General features: G+C 56.5%; 1 protein-coding gene and 1 long non-coding RNA gene across 3 annotated transcripts in view; one reads left to right on the top strand and one right to left on the bottom strand.

The window, feature by feature from the left end:
- ptpn11b (protein tyrosine phosphatase non-receptor type 11b) overlaps positions 1–17999 on the bottom strand; it is a 41914-nt gene extending 23915 nt beyond the window's left edge. The window contains exons 1-2 of one of the 2 annotated variants that reach the window (XM_088616712.1): positions 17744–17999; positions 17083–17305 (exon numbers count right to left, since the gene is read on the bottom strand). In XM_088616712.1, the coding sequence (XP_088472838.1) occupies positions 17083–17096 (14 nt within the window). In that variant the 5' untranslated portion in view covers positions 17097–17305; positions 17744–17999. Of the gene's footprint in view, positions 1–6857; positions 7015–17082; positions 17306–17743 lie in introns of those variants that run through there. The other variant, XM_088616713.1, reaches the window with a different exon arrangement.
- Positions 18000–18122: 123 nt separating this feature from the next.
- Positions 18123–18569, top strand: LOC148642226 (uncharacterized). Its single transcript, XR_015929520.1, has 2 exons — positions 18123–18204; positions 18259–18569. It is a non-coding gene; the product is annotated as an uncharacterized LOC148642226 (long non-coding RNA).
- Positions 18570–18945: the final 376 nt, after the last annotated feature.

The following is an 18945-nucleotide window of genomic DNA, read 5'->3' as shown; positions in this document are numbered from 1 at the left end:
GCCAGGGGTGTGTGGGAGTGTGTGTGGGGGGAGGCTGGTTCACACTGACACACACGCTCGCCCGCACGCTCACGCACACCTTCCCCTCGCCAGCCGGCCTCTTCACGGCCTGTCCTTCAAACAGACCCTTTCGGAGGATCCACATGGGAGCAGACGGCAGGGAAGCAATTCAGACTGGTGATGAACTTAGTCTTAGTGCTAAAAAAAAAAAAAAAGTTCAAAGTAAAACAAGTTGAAAGTGAAAACAAAATGTCAGCGTGAGCGAGACCCATTCACCAGGAACAATCGCGCCCGTGGCTCTGAGCGCTAGCGCCGGCGGGAGAGCAGGGGGCTCTCGATCCCGTGACCGCCGGCTCTGGGAATGCCAGGCGCTTCTCCATTCCTTGCTGTCCGCGCGGGGAAACAACAGCCGGGCCTCACAGCGCCAGCTGGGCTGGCCGAACATCGCCGCCGCTGGGGCAGCTGTGCGTGAATCCCTCTGCGCGCCGATGGCACGGCCCAGTCAGACACAAACCCTCAGACACGTCTCACGACGTCAGGCTGGCCTGTGCCTCGCTCGGTCTCCGTTACCGCTGAGCTCGGCATGCTCCCACTTCCCGGTCCTGCCTTGAAGGATGTTTCCCTGGGATGCTCACAGGCTGAATGTTGTACACGTTAGAAGTGCAGACGTTTGTCGCACAGGAAGGTGGCTCCAGCAGGCAGCATTTCCAATGATCAGCACATTAAAATCTGCATTCACACCTGCAACCTCATTCAGTGGAAGAAGCTCTGTTCAAGCAAAACCCTGATGACCAGCAATAGTGGTTCCTTGTTCGGTAGTGAACGGAGCCCCATGCGGGCAGTGGGACGGGGGGGCTCTCTGTCGGGGAGCCCCAGGAGCGGGGGCCTCGAGCTCATCTCCGGATCAGCAGGCAGAAGGAGCTCTAAAAAACCCGCGAGAGACAGCACTACTCTGAACCGCTATTCCAGTAAGGATGATTCAGGCAGTGGAAAATGTGACACACACACAGAAGTGAAAATAAAGATATTCTTTAAAAAAAAGGTTTCCCCTGCTGAGGAAGGCAAGACAAACAAGCGCTGAACCGAGGCCAACATGCAAATGAGGAGAGAGCCGTGGAGCGGAGCTCCTGCCGCCCTCTCGTTCCACTCCTCGCTCCCTCGCACCCGCGCCAAGCGAGGACAAACCACTCCAAGCCTGCCGGTCAGCTGCGCCTTCGTCCTGTCTTGGTGGTGAGCAGATCATTAATCATTAACCCACGGATCTCATCCATCCATTTCCTGAAAGAACCCAGGGTATCGGCTTCAATGATGTAGCTGGGAAGCCTGTTGTAGACCCCCACCACCCTCTGTGTAAAGAACTGGCTCCTGTTTACGGTTTTAAACACACTTCCATTTACACACCATCAGTGCAGTCTGTAACGTCTGGTCCAGTCCATGTCTGCTTTTTGCTAGACTGGCTCTCAACGATCTGGTTTGTTCCAGTTTGATGACGCTTATGAAGAAAGATTCACCATAAAGAGCACCAGTACTAAACGCCAGCAGTAAGCGCCTGCTGCCCTGCTGCTCGTCGGGGAAGGGAAGAACCCAGGGACATGGGCTTTTAAGGGATTTGAAAGGGGCTCTCGGTCAGGTGTCACTGTACTAAGGAAGACCTGCAAGCACAGAGAGCTCTTTCCGTGGCTGTCTCACAGGGTATGTGCATCACCGTGCTTCAGAACAGACGCAGGACAGCGAAGTGCAGGCAGCCACAGCTCCTGGTGCTGTCGACACGCTTGCAGCGATCCTGTAAGCAGCCTGAACGGCAGACATCCAAGCTCAGCCAAAGACACGAGGAAAACGATGCAAGACTGATCTTGAAACAGAACAGACTGACGCACGGTGTCGGCTTCTGCTTTGTTCTTTACATCGAAACGTTTAGCACTCTTCTACAAAACACGATTTGGTGATGGCCAGCCGTGTCCCCCGATACCGGGCAAAAACTGAGGTTACGCAGACAGTTCTGGTAACAGAGCAGAATTCTTGTTAGTGTGGATGATTCATCCAAAGGGGAAGAATAGAGCAGAACATGAGAGTGAAAAAGGAGCTGTGAGTCATGCCCTGCTCACATGCCCTTCTCTGGATGTTAGCAGCAGCAACACACACCCTGAACGCCGAGCAGGTGCTCAGCAGGGCCCCTCACAGGCCTGGCATCATCGGCACATAGCAAGGAGACCCTCGACAGAGCAGCACCTGGGCGCGTGATCCACTGGAAACCAAGATTCGGGACAAGCAAGGCCTGCGTTCACATTTCAGAACGAGCAAAACTCGAAACACCGGGCATTTCGAAAACTCCATCATTAAAGCTTTGTTGTTTAATTACAATAACTCGCAAGACTTCCTCTGCAGGGTCTGAAACAATTTGGCAAATACACTGCAAATTAAGCTCCATGAATGCATCTGATCTTAACAGACAAGTACTGAAGTCACACCGGGCTCATGAGAGTTGAAGTGGGCGAGCTAGAGGCATCTGCTCATACATCAGGAGTCATGGGGCTACAGGTGGTTTTGCTGCGTCTGCAGATTGAAACCTGCAAGGAGGTACAAGACAGCATCCTGCGCCCCTCATAAAAAACCACTGTGGAGTAATCTGATTCTACACATCTTAGATGCAGACTGGCGGCTAAGACACCAGTTGGAGAAGTCGGTTGCTAGATGCAAGAAAATAAAAAAACTAAAATCAGTTTAACTACCGTCTCCATCACACATCAGATCCACAGCCTTGAATTAAAAAATGCTTCATGCATCATTATTAATAAAAGTCACTGACAATCACAGACTGACTGACAATTTACAGAGCTAACAATTACATCTAGTATTGATTATACACAAGATTTGGCTGCCATTTCTACAGCAGGGCTTGCTGATGGATTTCAGAGCCCAAACCACTTACCCATGCTGGAGTGAAGACTAATACTGCGGTATGAAAAATCGGTATTACAACAAACTAAATAAAACACTATATACAAATGCAGTCGGAAATGTAACAACAGAACCAGACATGAATTTTGAACATCTGGGCAGGGTATAGGCCTCAACACGGATTGCACCTGACCCACTGTAATGCCGTTTCTAATTCCCCCCCCAAGAGATTAAATCCAGAGGATAATTTACGAACACGGACTCCGAGGCAGATTATTCCAGTCGCTAATCATTCGGATTTGAAGACGCAAGCAGTGACAGTATTACGACAGCCAGCAATTCTTCATACCAACAATCCCTGTATTATTACTGGGAGGTGAAGGGGAGTTGGAGCAGAATGCCTACACATCATGCCCACAGAAGTTAAATCCAGAATAAACCAAATTCAGCCACTAACAACGTGCAGTTCTTTCTCCTAACATTTTTTTACACCCCCTCTACCTGTGGTAATATTCACTACCTGTTATCTGCTTATCGGAAGCACATTACATTATATAGAGCCGGGAACACTCTGCTGAACACAGCGCCCCAACACCACAACAGCTTAGCACACTCTCGAGTCGTGTTGCCCTTTTTAAAAAAGTAAGGTACGTTTCTGGGAAACAGCAGATCGCCCTCGCAACTAGCGCCGCATTCTGAACACTTCAGCAGCAGAGAAGCGTTATCAGCCAGCTGACAAGATGACAAAACCGTTCGAGACGAACAGGGAGGACGCTCCAGTGAATTCGCTCAGAACTGGCCCAGGTGATGCAATCGCCTGCAACGCGGCCAGGCTCGGCGCCGTGGCGTTCCCAGCGAGCGGGTCTGCACAGCTGCGCCTCTCTGTTCACACCGGGGTCCAGCCAGAGCGCAGATCAAAGCTGCCTTGCTCTCCAGAGCGTCAGCATTCAGGGGACGGGTTCTGGCGCATCTTACCACGAGCTTATAGAAGAGCAATTAGACACGGGAACATGAAGCTGGGGCGGGGGGGGGGGGTTGGGGTGTCTTTAAAAGACACCTCATTCAACCCCTCCGAACGCAGGCCTATTTCTACAGCCAGGCGGCTGCGGACTCGAATCCACGCTGTGGTGTAAAAAGGGTTTCGGTTTTTATGGGCCGCGCCGAGCTCGTGTGGACCACGGTTCACCACCTGGGGAGACAGGCGCCTGAGCCCCAGGAATCCCGCGCACACAGCAAAGAGCTGAAACCTGGATCACAACCCGCGCCAGAGTCCAAACACCCTTCGCTGTACTTCAGAACCACTCAGAACTGCAGAAATCGGGTGAGATCCTTTCGGAAAGTGGTGCTGGTCTCACGCCGTCAACGTCTCTCCACAACCTTCCTGAGAAATTTTAACATCAGTTGTACCAACTCTGCAGCGTGCCTCTGCACGTTTGACCTTTCACTGTCTTCTGTTCTCTCTGAAGCTCAAGCGAGTGCTGACATAGAGGGTGAGAGACAGGTACTCTGACAACTTCAAACCCTCTCACCCTCGTTACTCCACCAGCGCAAAAGCCTAACGATGTGAGAAAAAAGACGAGCAGAGCCTAAATTTCCAAAACACTTTCAGTGGTTAAGAAAAACACAGCCCGCGCCCCAATAAAACACTTCTTTCCCCAGATCAATTCAAGCTTTTTAAGGAAATCGTAACTTTGGGTAGGGAAATAAAACTCCCAGCTCAACAGGATTCCGCAGCTGTGGTGTTCCAGGGAGGTACACACGCAGGAGAAGCACCTGAACACTTCCGCCACACAGCTTTGTGCCACACACATCCCAGAACACTCCAGGCGGACCACAAGGGAGGTCAGAATCCCAAGGGCCACCACACGAGCCGGGCTGCGCCTGTGCGATACAGCTCCTCCACCGAGACCTGGGCCGGGCAGGACCCAGAGACAGGGCCCTCCATCTGACTGGCCACCCCAAGACCCGCGGGGTTCATAAGACAGCAGCTGGCTGTGGTTGAATACGCGGAAACGACTTTAAAACCGAGAACAGAAGCTGAGGGGGCTCGTATCCTGGCTGCTTTCGAGAACAGGATGGACGTGATCCTTGGATGGGATTCACTTCGACCCGGACTACCGAACGAGACACGCGCGCCGGAAGGGTGCAACTGAGAGGCCATTCCTGCACTCTTGCGCTTGGAGGTCGGCCCACGAGCACGACGAGCTTTAAGTCCCGCCGAAGAAGTCAAGAGAAGATTCTGAAAAGGAACAGCCCACGCCGGAAAACCAAAGAATCTACAGCCGCTGGGTTGGCAACTCTTGCCCACAGTAAACGTGGCGCAGTACGGCTGTTCGGCACACTTCGGCTGTACTTCCACATCCCTTTTTCCTCTTTTGCCCTCTTCCCCCAGTTCAGTTTTTGAAATTTCACCCCCCGTCTGAAACAGGAGGCGATGCCATGATACAGCCCCTGGTCCGTCCAGGCAGAGGGGTCCTAGCCGCCCCTGTGTGGCTGACAGAGGGGATTAGACAGGGCTCTGGGTTCGGACGGGTTGGGAGCGAGCCCGTCTAAATCCATCGAGCCTGTCTGTCACCGGACGCTGGCTACCAACAGTGAGGTCCCAGGAAAACAACACATTTCATTGACACATTCCCAACAGCCAGGGTCAGGAATCTGCAGGCGCACGCTGGTGGAGAACTGACACTTCAGTGACCCGTCTCCCTCTCTCACTCGCTCGCTCGCAGCTCCTCTGCGTTATTCTTCATGTTAACGCAAAAATGAGTCAGAAGGAGCCTGCCTCTCACCTGGACAGCAGTGCACCAGGATGAAGTCTTCACGGTCATTAAACCCCATGAGGACGTGACCCCTACAGGGAGGACACCTCTGGGACGAGCCCTGCCCACTCACAGCCGAAAAGCCCATCTGTGGCAGCGGGCGGCCCAGGCGCTCGGCCCGGCCCGAAGCCTCTCTCTCTCGGCGTGTGATCACACACTCCGGGCGCCCGTTTCCCCAGCAGCTCGAGCAACAGTGAGTCATGGAAATGCATTTATTTTTGTATCAGAAATGATGCACAACGTGCAGTGCCGTCTCTCTCCTGTCCTGATAAACCTCCCAGCCACTGCTTGCTCTCACTTTCTTTTTAAATTCAACTCCCATCCACGGGGATCTGAGAAAAAACACATTTCAGTGAAATTCAACCCCTGAATTTACTTACATTGAGGTTTTCAAGAGACATTAACTGGACACATTCTCCCTTATTACATTAGACTCCAGGGTATAGTAATATTAAAATGAGGACTTGTGCAAGCTAAGCTGCGATTTTCCAGTTTGTACATTACAGTACAAGGAATTTCACTGCAATTATTATTGATCAAGAATATTATTATTGGTCAAGAAATGACAAGATGTTTTTGGTCATTTTTTGAAAACAGACCTGATTCATTCTTTTTCGCACACAACAGTCATTTAAAAACAACAGCAGCAAGACAGCTGTGCAGCGATCCAGGCCTTGCAGACCGAGCAGGCAGGACTGTCCTGTACCGAGCGCTTCAGGCAGCGAGAAAAGACGCACACCTTTTAACACAGGAGCGACCGAAACAGCATTTCCTAGACCACCAAGGAGTGCTCGAAAAACACCCTGATTCACATAAACGAGCACCAAACAATCCTAACACAGCTGATCAAATATCTGAGGAGGCAGGAGCCAGCAGCCAAGCAGCCGAGCTCGAACCGGTCTGTCCCATCGCCCTGCAGAACCGGCCAGGGGCTCCCTCCCCGACCCGCGCAGCCCACCTGGGGCAGGTCCGCGTCCCCATGGCCACGCAGGGGCAGCGCCAGGACAAGTGCCCGCCTGGCGCCCTGAAGCGCATCCGAGAGGGAGCCGGCGCACCTCCGGACAGCAGAGAGCAGGCGAGCGCGCGCACGGGGAAGAGAGACCAGGCAGGCAGGCGGATGAGAGTGAGAAACCCTTTCCTTACCTCACCATGCTGATCACAGACAGTCGCTCCCCAGCTGCCTCACAGCCACACCAGTAATCCAGGAAAACACAGGACAGTTAAAGAGGGAAGACGGTGGGAGGGAGGGGGAGAAGGAGGGAGGGGGGCGGACCGCAGACGGGGGTGGGGGGGGTTATTTAATCTGGGATTTGGACGAGTGTGAGCTGCCCGATAGCGGAGAGTGTGCAATCAGCCCTCTAACAACTGTGGATTCTGCGAGGCGAACGTGACGAAGCGTCAGAGAGAGAGAGAGAGGCGCGCACACACACATCGCCTCGCTGCTGGGTTTTTTCTACTCTTTTTGGTCTATAAATGGAGGAGGAGGAGGAGTGACAGCTGGCTGCAAAACGCCGCTCATCTCGTCGGAAGAGGAAGTCAGCTCGGCTGGCTCAAGCCACCAGCCGATTTCATTTAAAAATAAAACAAGAGAATCATCCGCAAGGTGCCGCAGATCGCTCCCTGGCTCTGTGGCCCGCAGACGGCACAGCCCGTTCGAAATGGCTGAGGGAGGCTGTCCAGCTGCACAGCGAGCCTGTCTTAGCAGGACTGACCTGGCCGCCGCAGGCGCTTGGGGGAGACACGGTAAATCGCGCTCGCAGGGTCTTCCGGACAGCCAGGCGCTGTCCCAGAGGAACACCCGTCCTGGCACTCAGCGTGTAAACCTTTCCCCCTGCTGTCGTTCCACCAGCCGACAGACACCAGTCCTCGCCCACTGGAGCAGTAAGCCCACTAGGAATGCTGGAACGTACTCTCTGGCATTTTCCACAGGTCACTCCCAAAAGAACCAGAGGAAAGAGGGCCTGGGTGATGGGTTCATGATTACCAGAGAGGAATGCTCGTCCTTTCAAAACAGTATTCCACCCACCCATCTTCTGACCGCTTCAGCCAGTGCAGGGTCACAGGGGAGCCAGAGGCTCTCTCAGGGCAGGATACACCCTGGACGGGACGCCAGTCCATCACAGGACACGCACAGACACACACACACTCACACCAGGGCCTGTCCATCACAGGACACACACAGACACACACACGCTCAAACCAGGAGCAAGTTCCCAATAAACCAGTAAACCTACCAGCATGTCTTTGGATTGTGGGAAGACACCGGAGCACCCGGAGGAAACCCACACACACAGGGAGAACATGCAGACTCCACACAGACAGCACCCCAGGGCTGGAATTGACCCCAGGGTCCCCAGTGCTGTGGGGCAACAATGTGAACTGCGCCACCATGCTGCCCCCAAAACAATACAATTGTTACAAAGAGCTAGACACCTGCTCTCTTTCTTTTCCCTTCTTGGTATTAGATTTCACAAAACACACCAGTCACTTCCTTCCTGACTCGTTTCAAAAGAAAGTGCAATTTCCTGCCATCGGGATTGGCTTGGCTAAAACAGCAGCAGTTAGCTTTCTCAAAAGCCCTCCCTGTTAACCCCCACGACACGCAGAGCCCACGAGAGGGGGCACCTCCCAGGTGTCCCAGTCCACCCCCACGAAACCCTCGCTCACGGAGCTGCTGCAGGAACACGCCCTCGCCAGACCAGGAGTCCCGGCCGCTCCAGAGCGCACACCCGGACACGGGCCGGCGGAACGACGGGAAGAGCGCACCGGGCTCGGCCCCCGACCTGCGGGCCTGCCAACGCGACACGCGCGACGCCACCCCCCCCCCCCCCCCCCACCCGCCCGCGAGCACGCGTGTCCACCCCAGCACGGCAGGCGGGCGCCTGGGTCCCGCAGGCTGCGGTGACGAGACCCGGCGCGGCGTCAACGTCTCTGGCCTCGAAAACGACATCATGCCGCCTCTTGCCTCTCACGGCACACTGACCGTTGACATTTAATATGTACAATATTTGAACGGATTCCTCCTCCTCTCTCTCACTCGCACACGCCGTCGGCCCGATCCAGTTATAATTAAAATGACCAAGAGATTACTGATATCCACACGCTTGAAACGTGGCGTCTCCTTCCCTTCAGCAGGAATACAGCTTCACCTGCGCCTGCTGACGCGGCTCCCCACTCGAGCCTCCTTATTAACATTAGAAGCAAAACTCTTCCCACCCTTGGCCCGGGGCCACACAGCTGCCTTATCCCGCCAGCAGCCGATGGCGGTGAAACACGGAGCTCTGTGCGTCTGCGTGTTTTTTTCACGCCCGCCAAACCCGAAAAACTCGACTCGCACGAGAACCGTCCTGGAGCTCTGCCTCCGTCTCGTGCAGCTCCGCAGTTTATTTACTCCACATCTGCAGTATCGACAGCAGATCTATTCTCCATCTCTGCTTCTCCTATGTGACCTCCTCCTCCAAGCAGGGGTTAATTTCACGCCAAAAGCTAAAAAACGTTTCGGCTGTGGGTCTTTTCAGGAGCTCAGTAGATGAAGATGAGGAAGACAGGAAGAGCCCCAGGTGAGTGCCGGGGGCAGACAGGAAGTGCCCCAGGTGAGTGCCGGGGGCAGACAGGAAGTGCCCCAGGTGAGCGCCGGGGGCAGACAGGAAGTGCCCCAGGTGAGCGCCGGGGGCAGACAGGAAGTGCCCCAGGCGAGCGCACTCTGTTGTTTCCATGTCTGCCATGGAGAGGGCAGATGGGCCTCCTCTCCAGACCAAGCAGTCTCTCGTTCTTACGTAATGCCCCATTCATTAGCGCTGGGCTATTTAAAAATCTGGGCGCAGTGACAAAGGATAATCTGCTCGCCTGCTTTGAAGGCCTGCCAGTCCTATATTTGCCACAGCCAGGCTGTGTCGGACACATTTCAGAGATGCCCTCAGTATTTTTAGAAGATTGAAACAGCTGGGTCTTACCCGCTTGTTCTGCTCACACCTTCCCAAAGCCGCCCCACAGGGGACCCCCAGGGCACCCCACTCTGAAAGCTGAGGGCACCCCACTCCCAGGGTAAGAAATACAAGAACACTGGAGCACATGGGAAATAACCGAGCAGCATGGTGGTTTGTGGTGCGTCTGCTCTTAGGTCCTGGGCTTGAGGGCCTTCTGTTTGGAGTGTGCGTGTTCTCCCTAGGTTCGTGTGGGCGAGGCCAGGTGCCTCGGTGTCCTTCGCCTTCCCGGCGCCAGGCTGGCCAGGCTGCCTGCTGCGCTCCCGGCTCCCAGGGCCCTGACCAGGAACGAGCAGATTGCGGACCAGGGAGGGACAGGAAATAACTGCACGCGACTCTGCATCACGGAGTGTGCGCCCTGCAGGGATCGTGACAAAGCCCATCAGCCTCAAGGACCAGCCCTTAACAAACAAATCACCTGCTTAATTGATGAACCTACCAGTTCGTTAGAAACAGGTGATTTATGCGTCCTTATAAGACCAACTACAGTGGAGGAGCCAGGACCCCCGAGGTCAGAGACCCCTTGCTGCTTGTTTGCTGTCTCGTCCACAGTTATGTGAAGAACCTCAGACTCTTCAGAGAGGGGGAGTCAAAAGTTTCAGAGGCATCCCTGACTGAGCTGCTAGAAAAGAAGCCCCCGTAACAGTGTACCACCCCAGTCCTTCCCTCCAACAATCTCAACACCTGCATTGTCTGCAAAACACACACTCCACTGCAGAGCGCTGGCTCACTGTCCAGCCCACTGCTCGCCATGCCCACAACACACACTCCACTGCAGAGCGCTGGCTCACTGTCCAGGCCGCTGCCCGCCATGCCCACAACACACACTCCACTGCAGAGCGCTGGCTCACTGTCCAGGCCGCTGCTCGCCATGCCCACAACACACACTCCACTGCAGAGCGCTGGCTCACTGTCCAGGCCGCTGCTCGCCATGCCCACAACACACACTCCACTGCAGAGCGCTGGCTCACTGTCCAGCCCACTGCTCGCCATGCCCACAACACGCACTCCACTGCAGAGCGCTGGCTCACTGTCCAGCCCGCTGCCCGCCATGCCCACAACACACACTCCACTGCAGAGCGCTGGCTCACTGTCCAGCCCGCTGCCCGCCATGCCCACAACACACACTCCACTGCAGAGCGCTGGCTCACTGTCCAGCCCGCTGCTCGCCATGCCCACAACACACACTCCACTGCAGAGCGCTGGCTCACTGTCCAGCCCGCTGCTCGCCATGCCCACAACACACACTCCACTGCAGAGCGCTGGCTCACTGTCCAGCCCGCTGCTCGCCATGCCCACAACACACACTCCACTGCAGAGCGCTGGCTCACTGTCCGCCGCCGTGCCCACAACACACACTCCACTGCAGAGCGCTGGCTCACTGTCCAGGCCGCTGCCCGCCATGCCCACAACACACACTCCACTGCAGAGCGCTGGCTCACTGTCCAGCCCACTGCTCGCCATGCCCACAACACACACTCCACTGCAGAGCGCTGGCTCACTGTCCGCCGCCGTGCCCACAACACACACTCCACTGCAGAGCGCTGGCTCACTGTCCAGGCCGCTGCTCGCCATGCCCACAACACGCATTCCACTGCAGAGCGCTGGCTCACTGTCCAGCCCGCTGCTCGCCATGCCCACAACACGCACTCCACTGCAGAGCGCTGGCTCACTGTCCAGCCCGCTGCTCGCCATGCCCACAACACACACTCCACTGCAGAGCGCTGGCTCACTGTCCGCCGCCGTGCCCACAACACGCACTCCACTGCAGAGCGCTGGCTCACTGTCCAGGCCGCTGCCCGCCATGCCCACAACACACACTCCACTGCAGAGCGCTGGCTCACTGTCCAGGCCGCTGCCCGCCATGCCCACAACACACACTCCACTGCAGAGCGCTGGCTCACTGTCCAGCCCGCTGCTCGCCATGCCCACAACACACACTCCACTGCAGAGCGCTGGCTCACTGTCCAGCCCACTGCTCGCCATGCCCACAACACACACTCCACTGCAGAGCGCTGGCTCACTGTCCAGGCCGCTGCTCGCCATGCCCACAACACGCACTCCACTGCAGAGCGCTGGCTCACTGTCCAGCCCGCTGCTCGCCATGCCCACAACACACACTCCACTGCAGAGCGCTGGCTCACTGTCCAGCCCACTGCTCGCCATGCCCACAACACACACTCCACTGCAGAGCGCTGGCTCACTGTCCAGCCCACTGCTCGCCATGCCCACAACACGCACTCCACTGCAGAGCGCTGGCTCACTGTCCAGCCCGCTGCTCGCCATGCCCACAACACACACTCCACTGCAGAGCGCTGGCTCACTGTCCAGCCCGCTGCTCGCCATGCCCACAACACACACTCCACTGCAGAGCGCTGGCTCACTGTCCGCCGCCGTGCCCACAACACACACTCCACTGCAGAGCGCTGGCTCACTGTCCAGCCCGCTGCTCGCCATGCCCACAACACACACTCCACTGCAGAGCGCTGGCTCACTGTCCGCCGCCGTGCCCACAACACACACTCCACTGCAGAGCGCTGGCTCACTGTCCAGGCCGCTGCTCGCCATGCCCACAACACACACTCCACTGCAGAGCGCTGGCTCACTGTCCAGCCCACTGCTCGCCATGCCCACAACACACACTCCACTGCAGAGCGCTGGCTCACTGTCCAGGCCGCTGCCCGCCATGCCCACAACACACACTCCACTGCAGAGCGCTGGCTCACTGTCCAGGCCGCTGCTCGCCATGCCCACAACACACACTCCACTGCAGAGCGCTGGCTCACTGTCCAGGCCGCTGCCCGCCATGCCCACAACACACACTCCACTGCAGAGCGCTGGCTCACTGTCCAGCCCGCTGCTCGCCATGCCCACAACACACACTCCACTGCAGAGCGCTGGCTCACTGTCCGCCGCCGTGCCCACAACACACACTCCACTGCAGAGCGCTGGCTCACTGTCCAGGCCGCTGCCCGCCATGCCCACAACACGCACTCCACTGCAGAGCGCTGGCTCACTGTCCAGCCCACTGCTCGCCATGCCCACAACACACACTCCACTGCAGAGCGCTGGCTCACTGTCCAGCCCACTGCTCGCCATGCCCACAACACACACTCCACTGCAGAGCGCTGGCTCACTGTCCGCCGCCGTGCCCACAACACGCACTCCACTGCAGAGCGCTGGCTCACTGTCCGCCGCCGTGCCCACAACACAGCACAGCAAGGAAAATTTAGTGGGGAGGATAAATGTGCTCCAGTGTGAGGAAAGGAAAACCCAGTCCCCCTTCCCCCTCACACAAGAGGCTTGTCAGGAACCCGGGCCAACCTGGGCCGCAGCAGCTCCTGCCCTGGGCCAGCCTGGGCCGCAGCAGCTCCTGCCCTGGGCCAGCCTGGGCCGCAGCAGCTCCTGCCCTGGGCCAGCCTGGGCCGCAGCAGCTCCTGCCCTGGGCCAGCCTGGGCCGCAGCAGCTCCTGCCCTGGGTAATACACAGCCAGCACTGACCCCAGTCTCTCTGTACAGCACTTCACCCTGCCCACTGTGGCAGGTGACCAGTCCACCCCAGGGGGTGGGGGGGTTCCTAAGTAACAGACTTGTTTTTGTTACTGTGTAACTCGGATTCTGGCTGCCCAGAGCTCCTCCAGCTGGGCTCTCTCCAACACAAACGTCTCGCTGCGGAGTACAGAATGTGCTTCAGATAAAAAAAAAAATAGATGCTAGCAATTTTTTAAAAAAAGTTTCATCCTTGCTGCGTTTCCAAACTTAAAAAAAAACCGGTCCAGACTGAACGCAGGTGAGACGCAGGTCAGGCATGAAGAGGTGAAGCTCAGCTCAAGGTCAGAAAGGGCCTGTTTCTGGGGATTTTTGAGGGAAAGTGCCTGAGCACACTGGGTACATCCCCGAGTGTCTCTGTCGCCCCACTGACCCCACAGGAAGCACAACTCTCCACCCCAACACAGACCCACACCAACAAACCAGGGCTGCCCACTACTTCTCTCTGTCCAGGACACAGGTCTTATTAATTTCACAGAAATGCAGTATTAACAAGGAAACAAAAAGGAGTTACAAAATGTGCACAAGATTACAGCCACACATACCACAAAATTACTATTCAAGGGGATTACAGGATAAGCCGAACAATAAAAAAAAATCTACTGCTGCCGTCGGGAATAAAAACACGGTAATCCTACATCCTCCAGTGTGTGCTAAAAAAATCGGCTCTTTCAGACTGACACAGGCTCTGCTCGAACAAGAGCAGCAGGCGTGATCACGGTGGATCACTGGGACAAGAGCAGCAGGCGTGATCACAGTGGATCACTGGGACAAGAGCAGCAGGCGTGATCACAGTGGATCACTGGGACAAGAGCAGCAGGCGTGATCACAGTGGATCACTGGGACAAGAGCAGCAGGCGTGATCACAGTGGATCACTGGGACAAGAGCAGCAGGCGTGATCACAGTGGATCACATGAGCCTAGATGTTTGAGCCTTCCATGTTTTAAAAGGCAAAGGTAAGAGATCCTCGAACCCTGGCAATGACGACCCAGAGGGCACACGGAAGACCGCGCTGCTCTCGAACACCGGGGATTTCTCCAGCCAACATTCCAACATTCCGAGACCCCCCCAGCCCCACACTTCCTGGATTTTTCCTGGCTCTGGGAACGAAACGCTGGCTTGTGGGCGACCGGCCATGATAATTCCCCTAGATGGAAAACCCCCGTTATTCCAGGTTCCTGTTTTGGTGCCACACAGGGAAGTCCCGGGAATCTAAGAAGGAGATACACATTTTTGGGAGAACTTGTAAATACTCTTTAGACACAGGAAGGCAATGAAGAGGCTCTCAGCTCTGTCACACACCTGAAAGGACAGCAGAGGCCCTCAGCTCTGTCACACACCTGGTGGGACACCAGAGGCCCTCAGCTCTGTCACACACCTGAAAGGACAGCAGAGGCCCTCAGCTCTGTCACACACCTGAAAGGACAGCAGAGGCCCTCAGCTCTGTCACACACCTGAAAGGACAGCAGAGGCCCTCAGCTCTGTCACACACCTGGTGGGACACCAGAGGCTCTCAGCTCTGTCACACACCTGGTGGGACAGCAGAGGCTCTCAGCTCTGTCACACACCTGAAAGGACAGCAGAGGCCCTCAGCTCTGTCACACACCTGAAAGGACAGCAGAGGCCCTCAGCTCTGTCACACACCTGGTGGGACACCAGAGGCTCTCAGCTCTGTCACACACCTGGTGGGACAGCAGAGGCTCTCAGCTCTGTCACACACCTGGTGGGACAGCAGAGGCCCTCAGCTCTGTCACACACCTGGTGGGACAGCAGAGGCTCTCAGCTCTGTCACACACCTGGTGGGACAGCAGAGGCCCTCAGCTCTGTCACACACCTGGTGGGACAGCAGAGGCCCTCAGCTCTGTCACACACCTGGTGGGACACCAGAGGCTCTCAGCTCTGTCACACACCTGAAAGGACAGCAGAGGCCCTCAGCTCTGTCACACACCTGAAAGGACAGCAGAGGCCCTCAGCTCTGTCACACACCTGGTGGGACAGCAGAGGCCCTCAGCTCTGTCACACACCTGGTGGGACACCAGAGGCCCTCAGCTCTGTCACACACCTGGTGGGACACCAGAGGCTCTCAGCTCTGTCACACACCTGGTGGGACACCAGAGGCTCCTCCGGGTGCTGCAGCAGGCAGGCAGAGACTCTCCCCTCCAGTGACCTGGACAGCCTGTATGAGACCACCATGTGGCAAATGGGAAATTGGGATGCGAGAGGGCCACTGACTGGGCATCGGGCCTTTGTCCAGGCTCCCAGGTAGACAGTGCGCACTGACCGATAGGTAGGCACTTACAGACGCATTCCTCTTCGTACCAAACCCCAGAATCAGTTCTTAATCCTAGTCGTGCCCAAACACTTCCCGGTAGCTCCTATAAATAAAATGTCTGACGCGCACAGACCACTCAAAGCGCCGCGAAATGAAAATCGCTGAGACGCCCAGCCCTAATATTCTCCACAGAAGGGCTAATCCTTTAATCTCTGCCGAATACGCTTGGTTGCCAGTTAATAAAATACAAGAATTATCCAGTAAAGTCCCCCAGGAGAGAATAAATGATATCACTCATGTTGCCGCATCCCCAGGGCCACAAAGTTTCAGGAGAAAGTTGCGCCAGTGACGCAGGACACGCAACCCTGGCGCAGGAAAGACAGACTATCCACAACACCGTCACGCCACGCCAGCCTGCTCCGACACGATGACAGCTGTGCAGAACACAAAAGGGAGCACCTAAAGCACCCCATTAAACTGGCTAGGAAGCGATGTTTCTCGAGCTAAGGAGTTTTTCTTTAAAACCGGAAAACGGAGGAATCATAATCCGGTTTTAACTCCAGGGTGAGAAACACACTCGAGTGGTTTACAGCAACACCTCTCCTCACTCCAACGCGCCCGTTGTTCTCGTGGTTTGGTTGGCCTTAAAAGGGTTTAGGTACGAAGTAAGCCAAAACTGCGCCATTATCTGGGCACAGAAGAGCTGTCAACCTCTCAGTCTTCAGAGTAAATCGGCCTCGCACTGACCCGGCACTGCCTTGGACACGGGAAGCCCACGTTAGAGGGACACTTCCTTTGAGTCTGCAAACACACCGAACCCCTACAGTACACTTCGGACAAACTGACGTCACTCGGAATAAAGGATCAACTCCAGACATCCCGGGGTGCCCCGGCTGAAGAGGGGAACGGCCGCCTCATACTGTGATCCGGTACCCGGCCAGGTCGCGGTGTGCCCCTGCGTCCATCCTATTTCTTGCTACATACAGCGCTGATGAGACCCAACTCTCTCGGCTCCCTCACACGGACGTAGAACCACAGCTCGCAAGATTATTTATCATCTCCGAGTCGTCCCATCGCAGCGACACAGGAGCAGCGGCCATCGTCGCGGTGCAGCCGGCCGGAGGGAGCAGAGAACATATCAGCGCAAAACCCCAGAGCCGACACCAAAACAAACCGCAGAAACAACGCAGCACCCGTCCCCTTCCACACACGCCTGTCACCGAGAGAGCCGCCGCAGGGAAGCCGGACTTCCTGTCTCAATCCCACGACCCTGCGGGAGATGGGATCTCAATCACGGCCCCCTGAGCGCAGGTGGGGGGCTCAGCATTTCGGTTTCCGCCGACGGTCCGGTCCGGCCCGGCCCGGCCCGGCGGGACACCCGTATCTGGAACGGCACCGGAGCCCGTGTCCGCGACGCCGCGGTGTCGGACGCGAGATCAAGCCCGAGCCGAGGCGACACGGGCGGCTCGGAGTCCCGGAGCCCACAAATGTATCCCGCCCGGTCCCGACACCGAACTCCCCGCACCCCCGTGGCACCGGCGGCAGCAGCAGCCTTTCGCCTCACCTGCGAGAAGTCATGACCGGTCTCTGCAGGCTGTCCGAGTCCGACCGCAAGAGGGGCTTCTCTCCAGGACCGCCGGACCCCCGAGTGAGGCGGCGCAGTCCTGCCGGAGCCCCGGCGCTGACCAGACCACGCCCCCGGCTCCCGGCGCACAGCGCTCTTAAACACACAGCGACCCCCCGGCCGCCCGAGCCTCTCCACTCCAGCACACTGCGGTCATAATCATCTGCCAGGGCGTAATGAGAAAAAACAACAACAAACCAACATCGGACTAAATCTGGAATTTCAATCCCGTGGCTAGAAACCCGGACACGCACGGGTGGCTGCGGTACTGGGGGCCGCTTCTGCAGAGGCGCATTAGTAGGAAGTACTTTAATTCAGCTCTTCCTTTTTTCTTCCTCGACTCGCATTCAGAACATTGGCCGTTGCTCTGTGTGAGCCGCGTCCGAATCAAGGTTCAGGGTGTCGAAGCGGATTGGATCCAGGTGTTGTGTGCACCGGGTTTTGGCTCCAACCAGGCCGGACTGGCCCTGACTCAGTTCGCTGATCGGCCGGTGGCCGGCGGTGCCCAGGACGTCTGTCGCTGGGGGCTGCCGGCTGCCTGTAAAAGGCGGTGTAGCCTCTACCTCCAGGATCGGGAGCGCATACTGACGAGGGTTCTCACCTGCGCGCCGGTCTCCGCCCGCACCCGGCTCCTCCGCAGTGTCCCGACTGCGGGTGGTGTTGTGTCGGACCCACACGACGTGCTCGGGCCGGGGGGGGTCTTGAACAGAGGTGAACTGGACGTTTCAGGGCCGAAGGTCACGTTCTCTTGGGGGGTCCGGCATTCAGGGATCGGGACTGGAGGGGTCCAGAAACAGTCCTGACTCCCAGAGCAGCTGGTCTGCCCGCCCTTTCTGAGCCGAACCCCGTCCCACCGGGTCTCCCCGTCCCGGGCGGGATGAGCCCACAGGGCGCGGCGCACGGACGCGTCTCTCTCTACGGCGGCCCGTCAGGTCCGCCCCGGGCTCGCCGTTCAGTTTCGGTTTTTCCGGCCCGTTTGGGGAAATTCGCTTTACAGCGCATTCCCAACGTTACCGCCACCGGCACAGGCGGCTTTTTGCCAACTAAGACGTCCGGGCAACAGTGTTGCAGCAGGAGGAGGGGAAGGATGCACTGTTTGGAAGGGATATTGCAGAGGGGATGAAAGATTTCCTGTGTCTGTTACTATCACACCTGGGGACACAGTGGCGTCTCCCACACGGGCGAAGTGTGAACTTGCTGTGGAGGGGCTGAGAGACGCAGTCCATAATACACCCTGCTCTGTTTGCCACCCTCTGTTTGTAGAGAATATTAAGTATCTAAAGGCGATCTGACTCGCCCCAAATAATTGATGACTTATTTTGACTACCTTTCCCAGTCTGTCACACTCAATGGTAGTGATGTTACCAAAGAACAGCAAGTGAGACAGTATGTAAAGACACTTTCAATAAAAGACTTGTAGAAAAGCATTAAGATGGTTCCATCTACCTTGGAATAGCTGAGCTTCCTCAGAAAAAAAAGAGTCTCTGTTGTCCTTTTTTATAAATGCTGTCACAGCACTCGTCCAAGCTCAGGACTGTGTCTAGGACCAGTCCCAAGTCCTTGCAGTCACTGACGATTTCTACAGTCTGACCACTAGCTGCAGTGGGTTCGAGGGGTGTTTCATTTTTCCTGAAATAAACGACCAGCTTCTTTGCTTATAAATCGTTGAACTGCAAAGAGAACTGCTTTGATGTCTCTCTGCCCCGGCCATCGCCAGGCCTTAATCTGGTGTGGGGATTCAGAGCCAGTTACCCCCCTCCTGACCCACAGTGGTCAGAACGAGCAGCACCACCGCAGAGCAGA

The sequence above is a fragment of the Lepisosteus platostomus genome, chromosome 23, assembly GCF_059453375.1.
Source record: "Lepisosteus platostomus isolate fLepPlt1 chromosome 23, fLepPlt1.hap1, whole genome shotgun sequence".
Classification (NCBI taxonomy): domain Eukaryota; kingdom Metazoa; phylum Chordata; class Actinopteri; order Semionotiformes; family Lepisosteidae; genus Lepisosteus; species Lepisosteus platostomus.
Note: the sequence above shows the minus strand (reverse complement) of the source record. Positions and strands in the feature narration are given on the sequence as shown.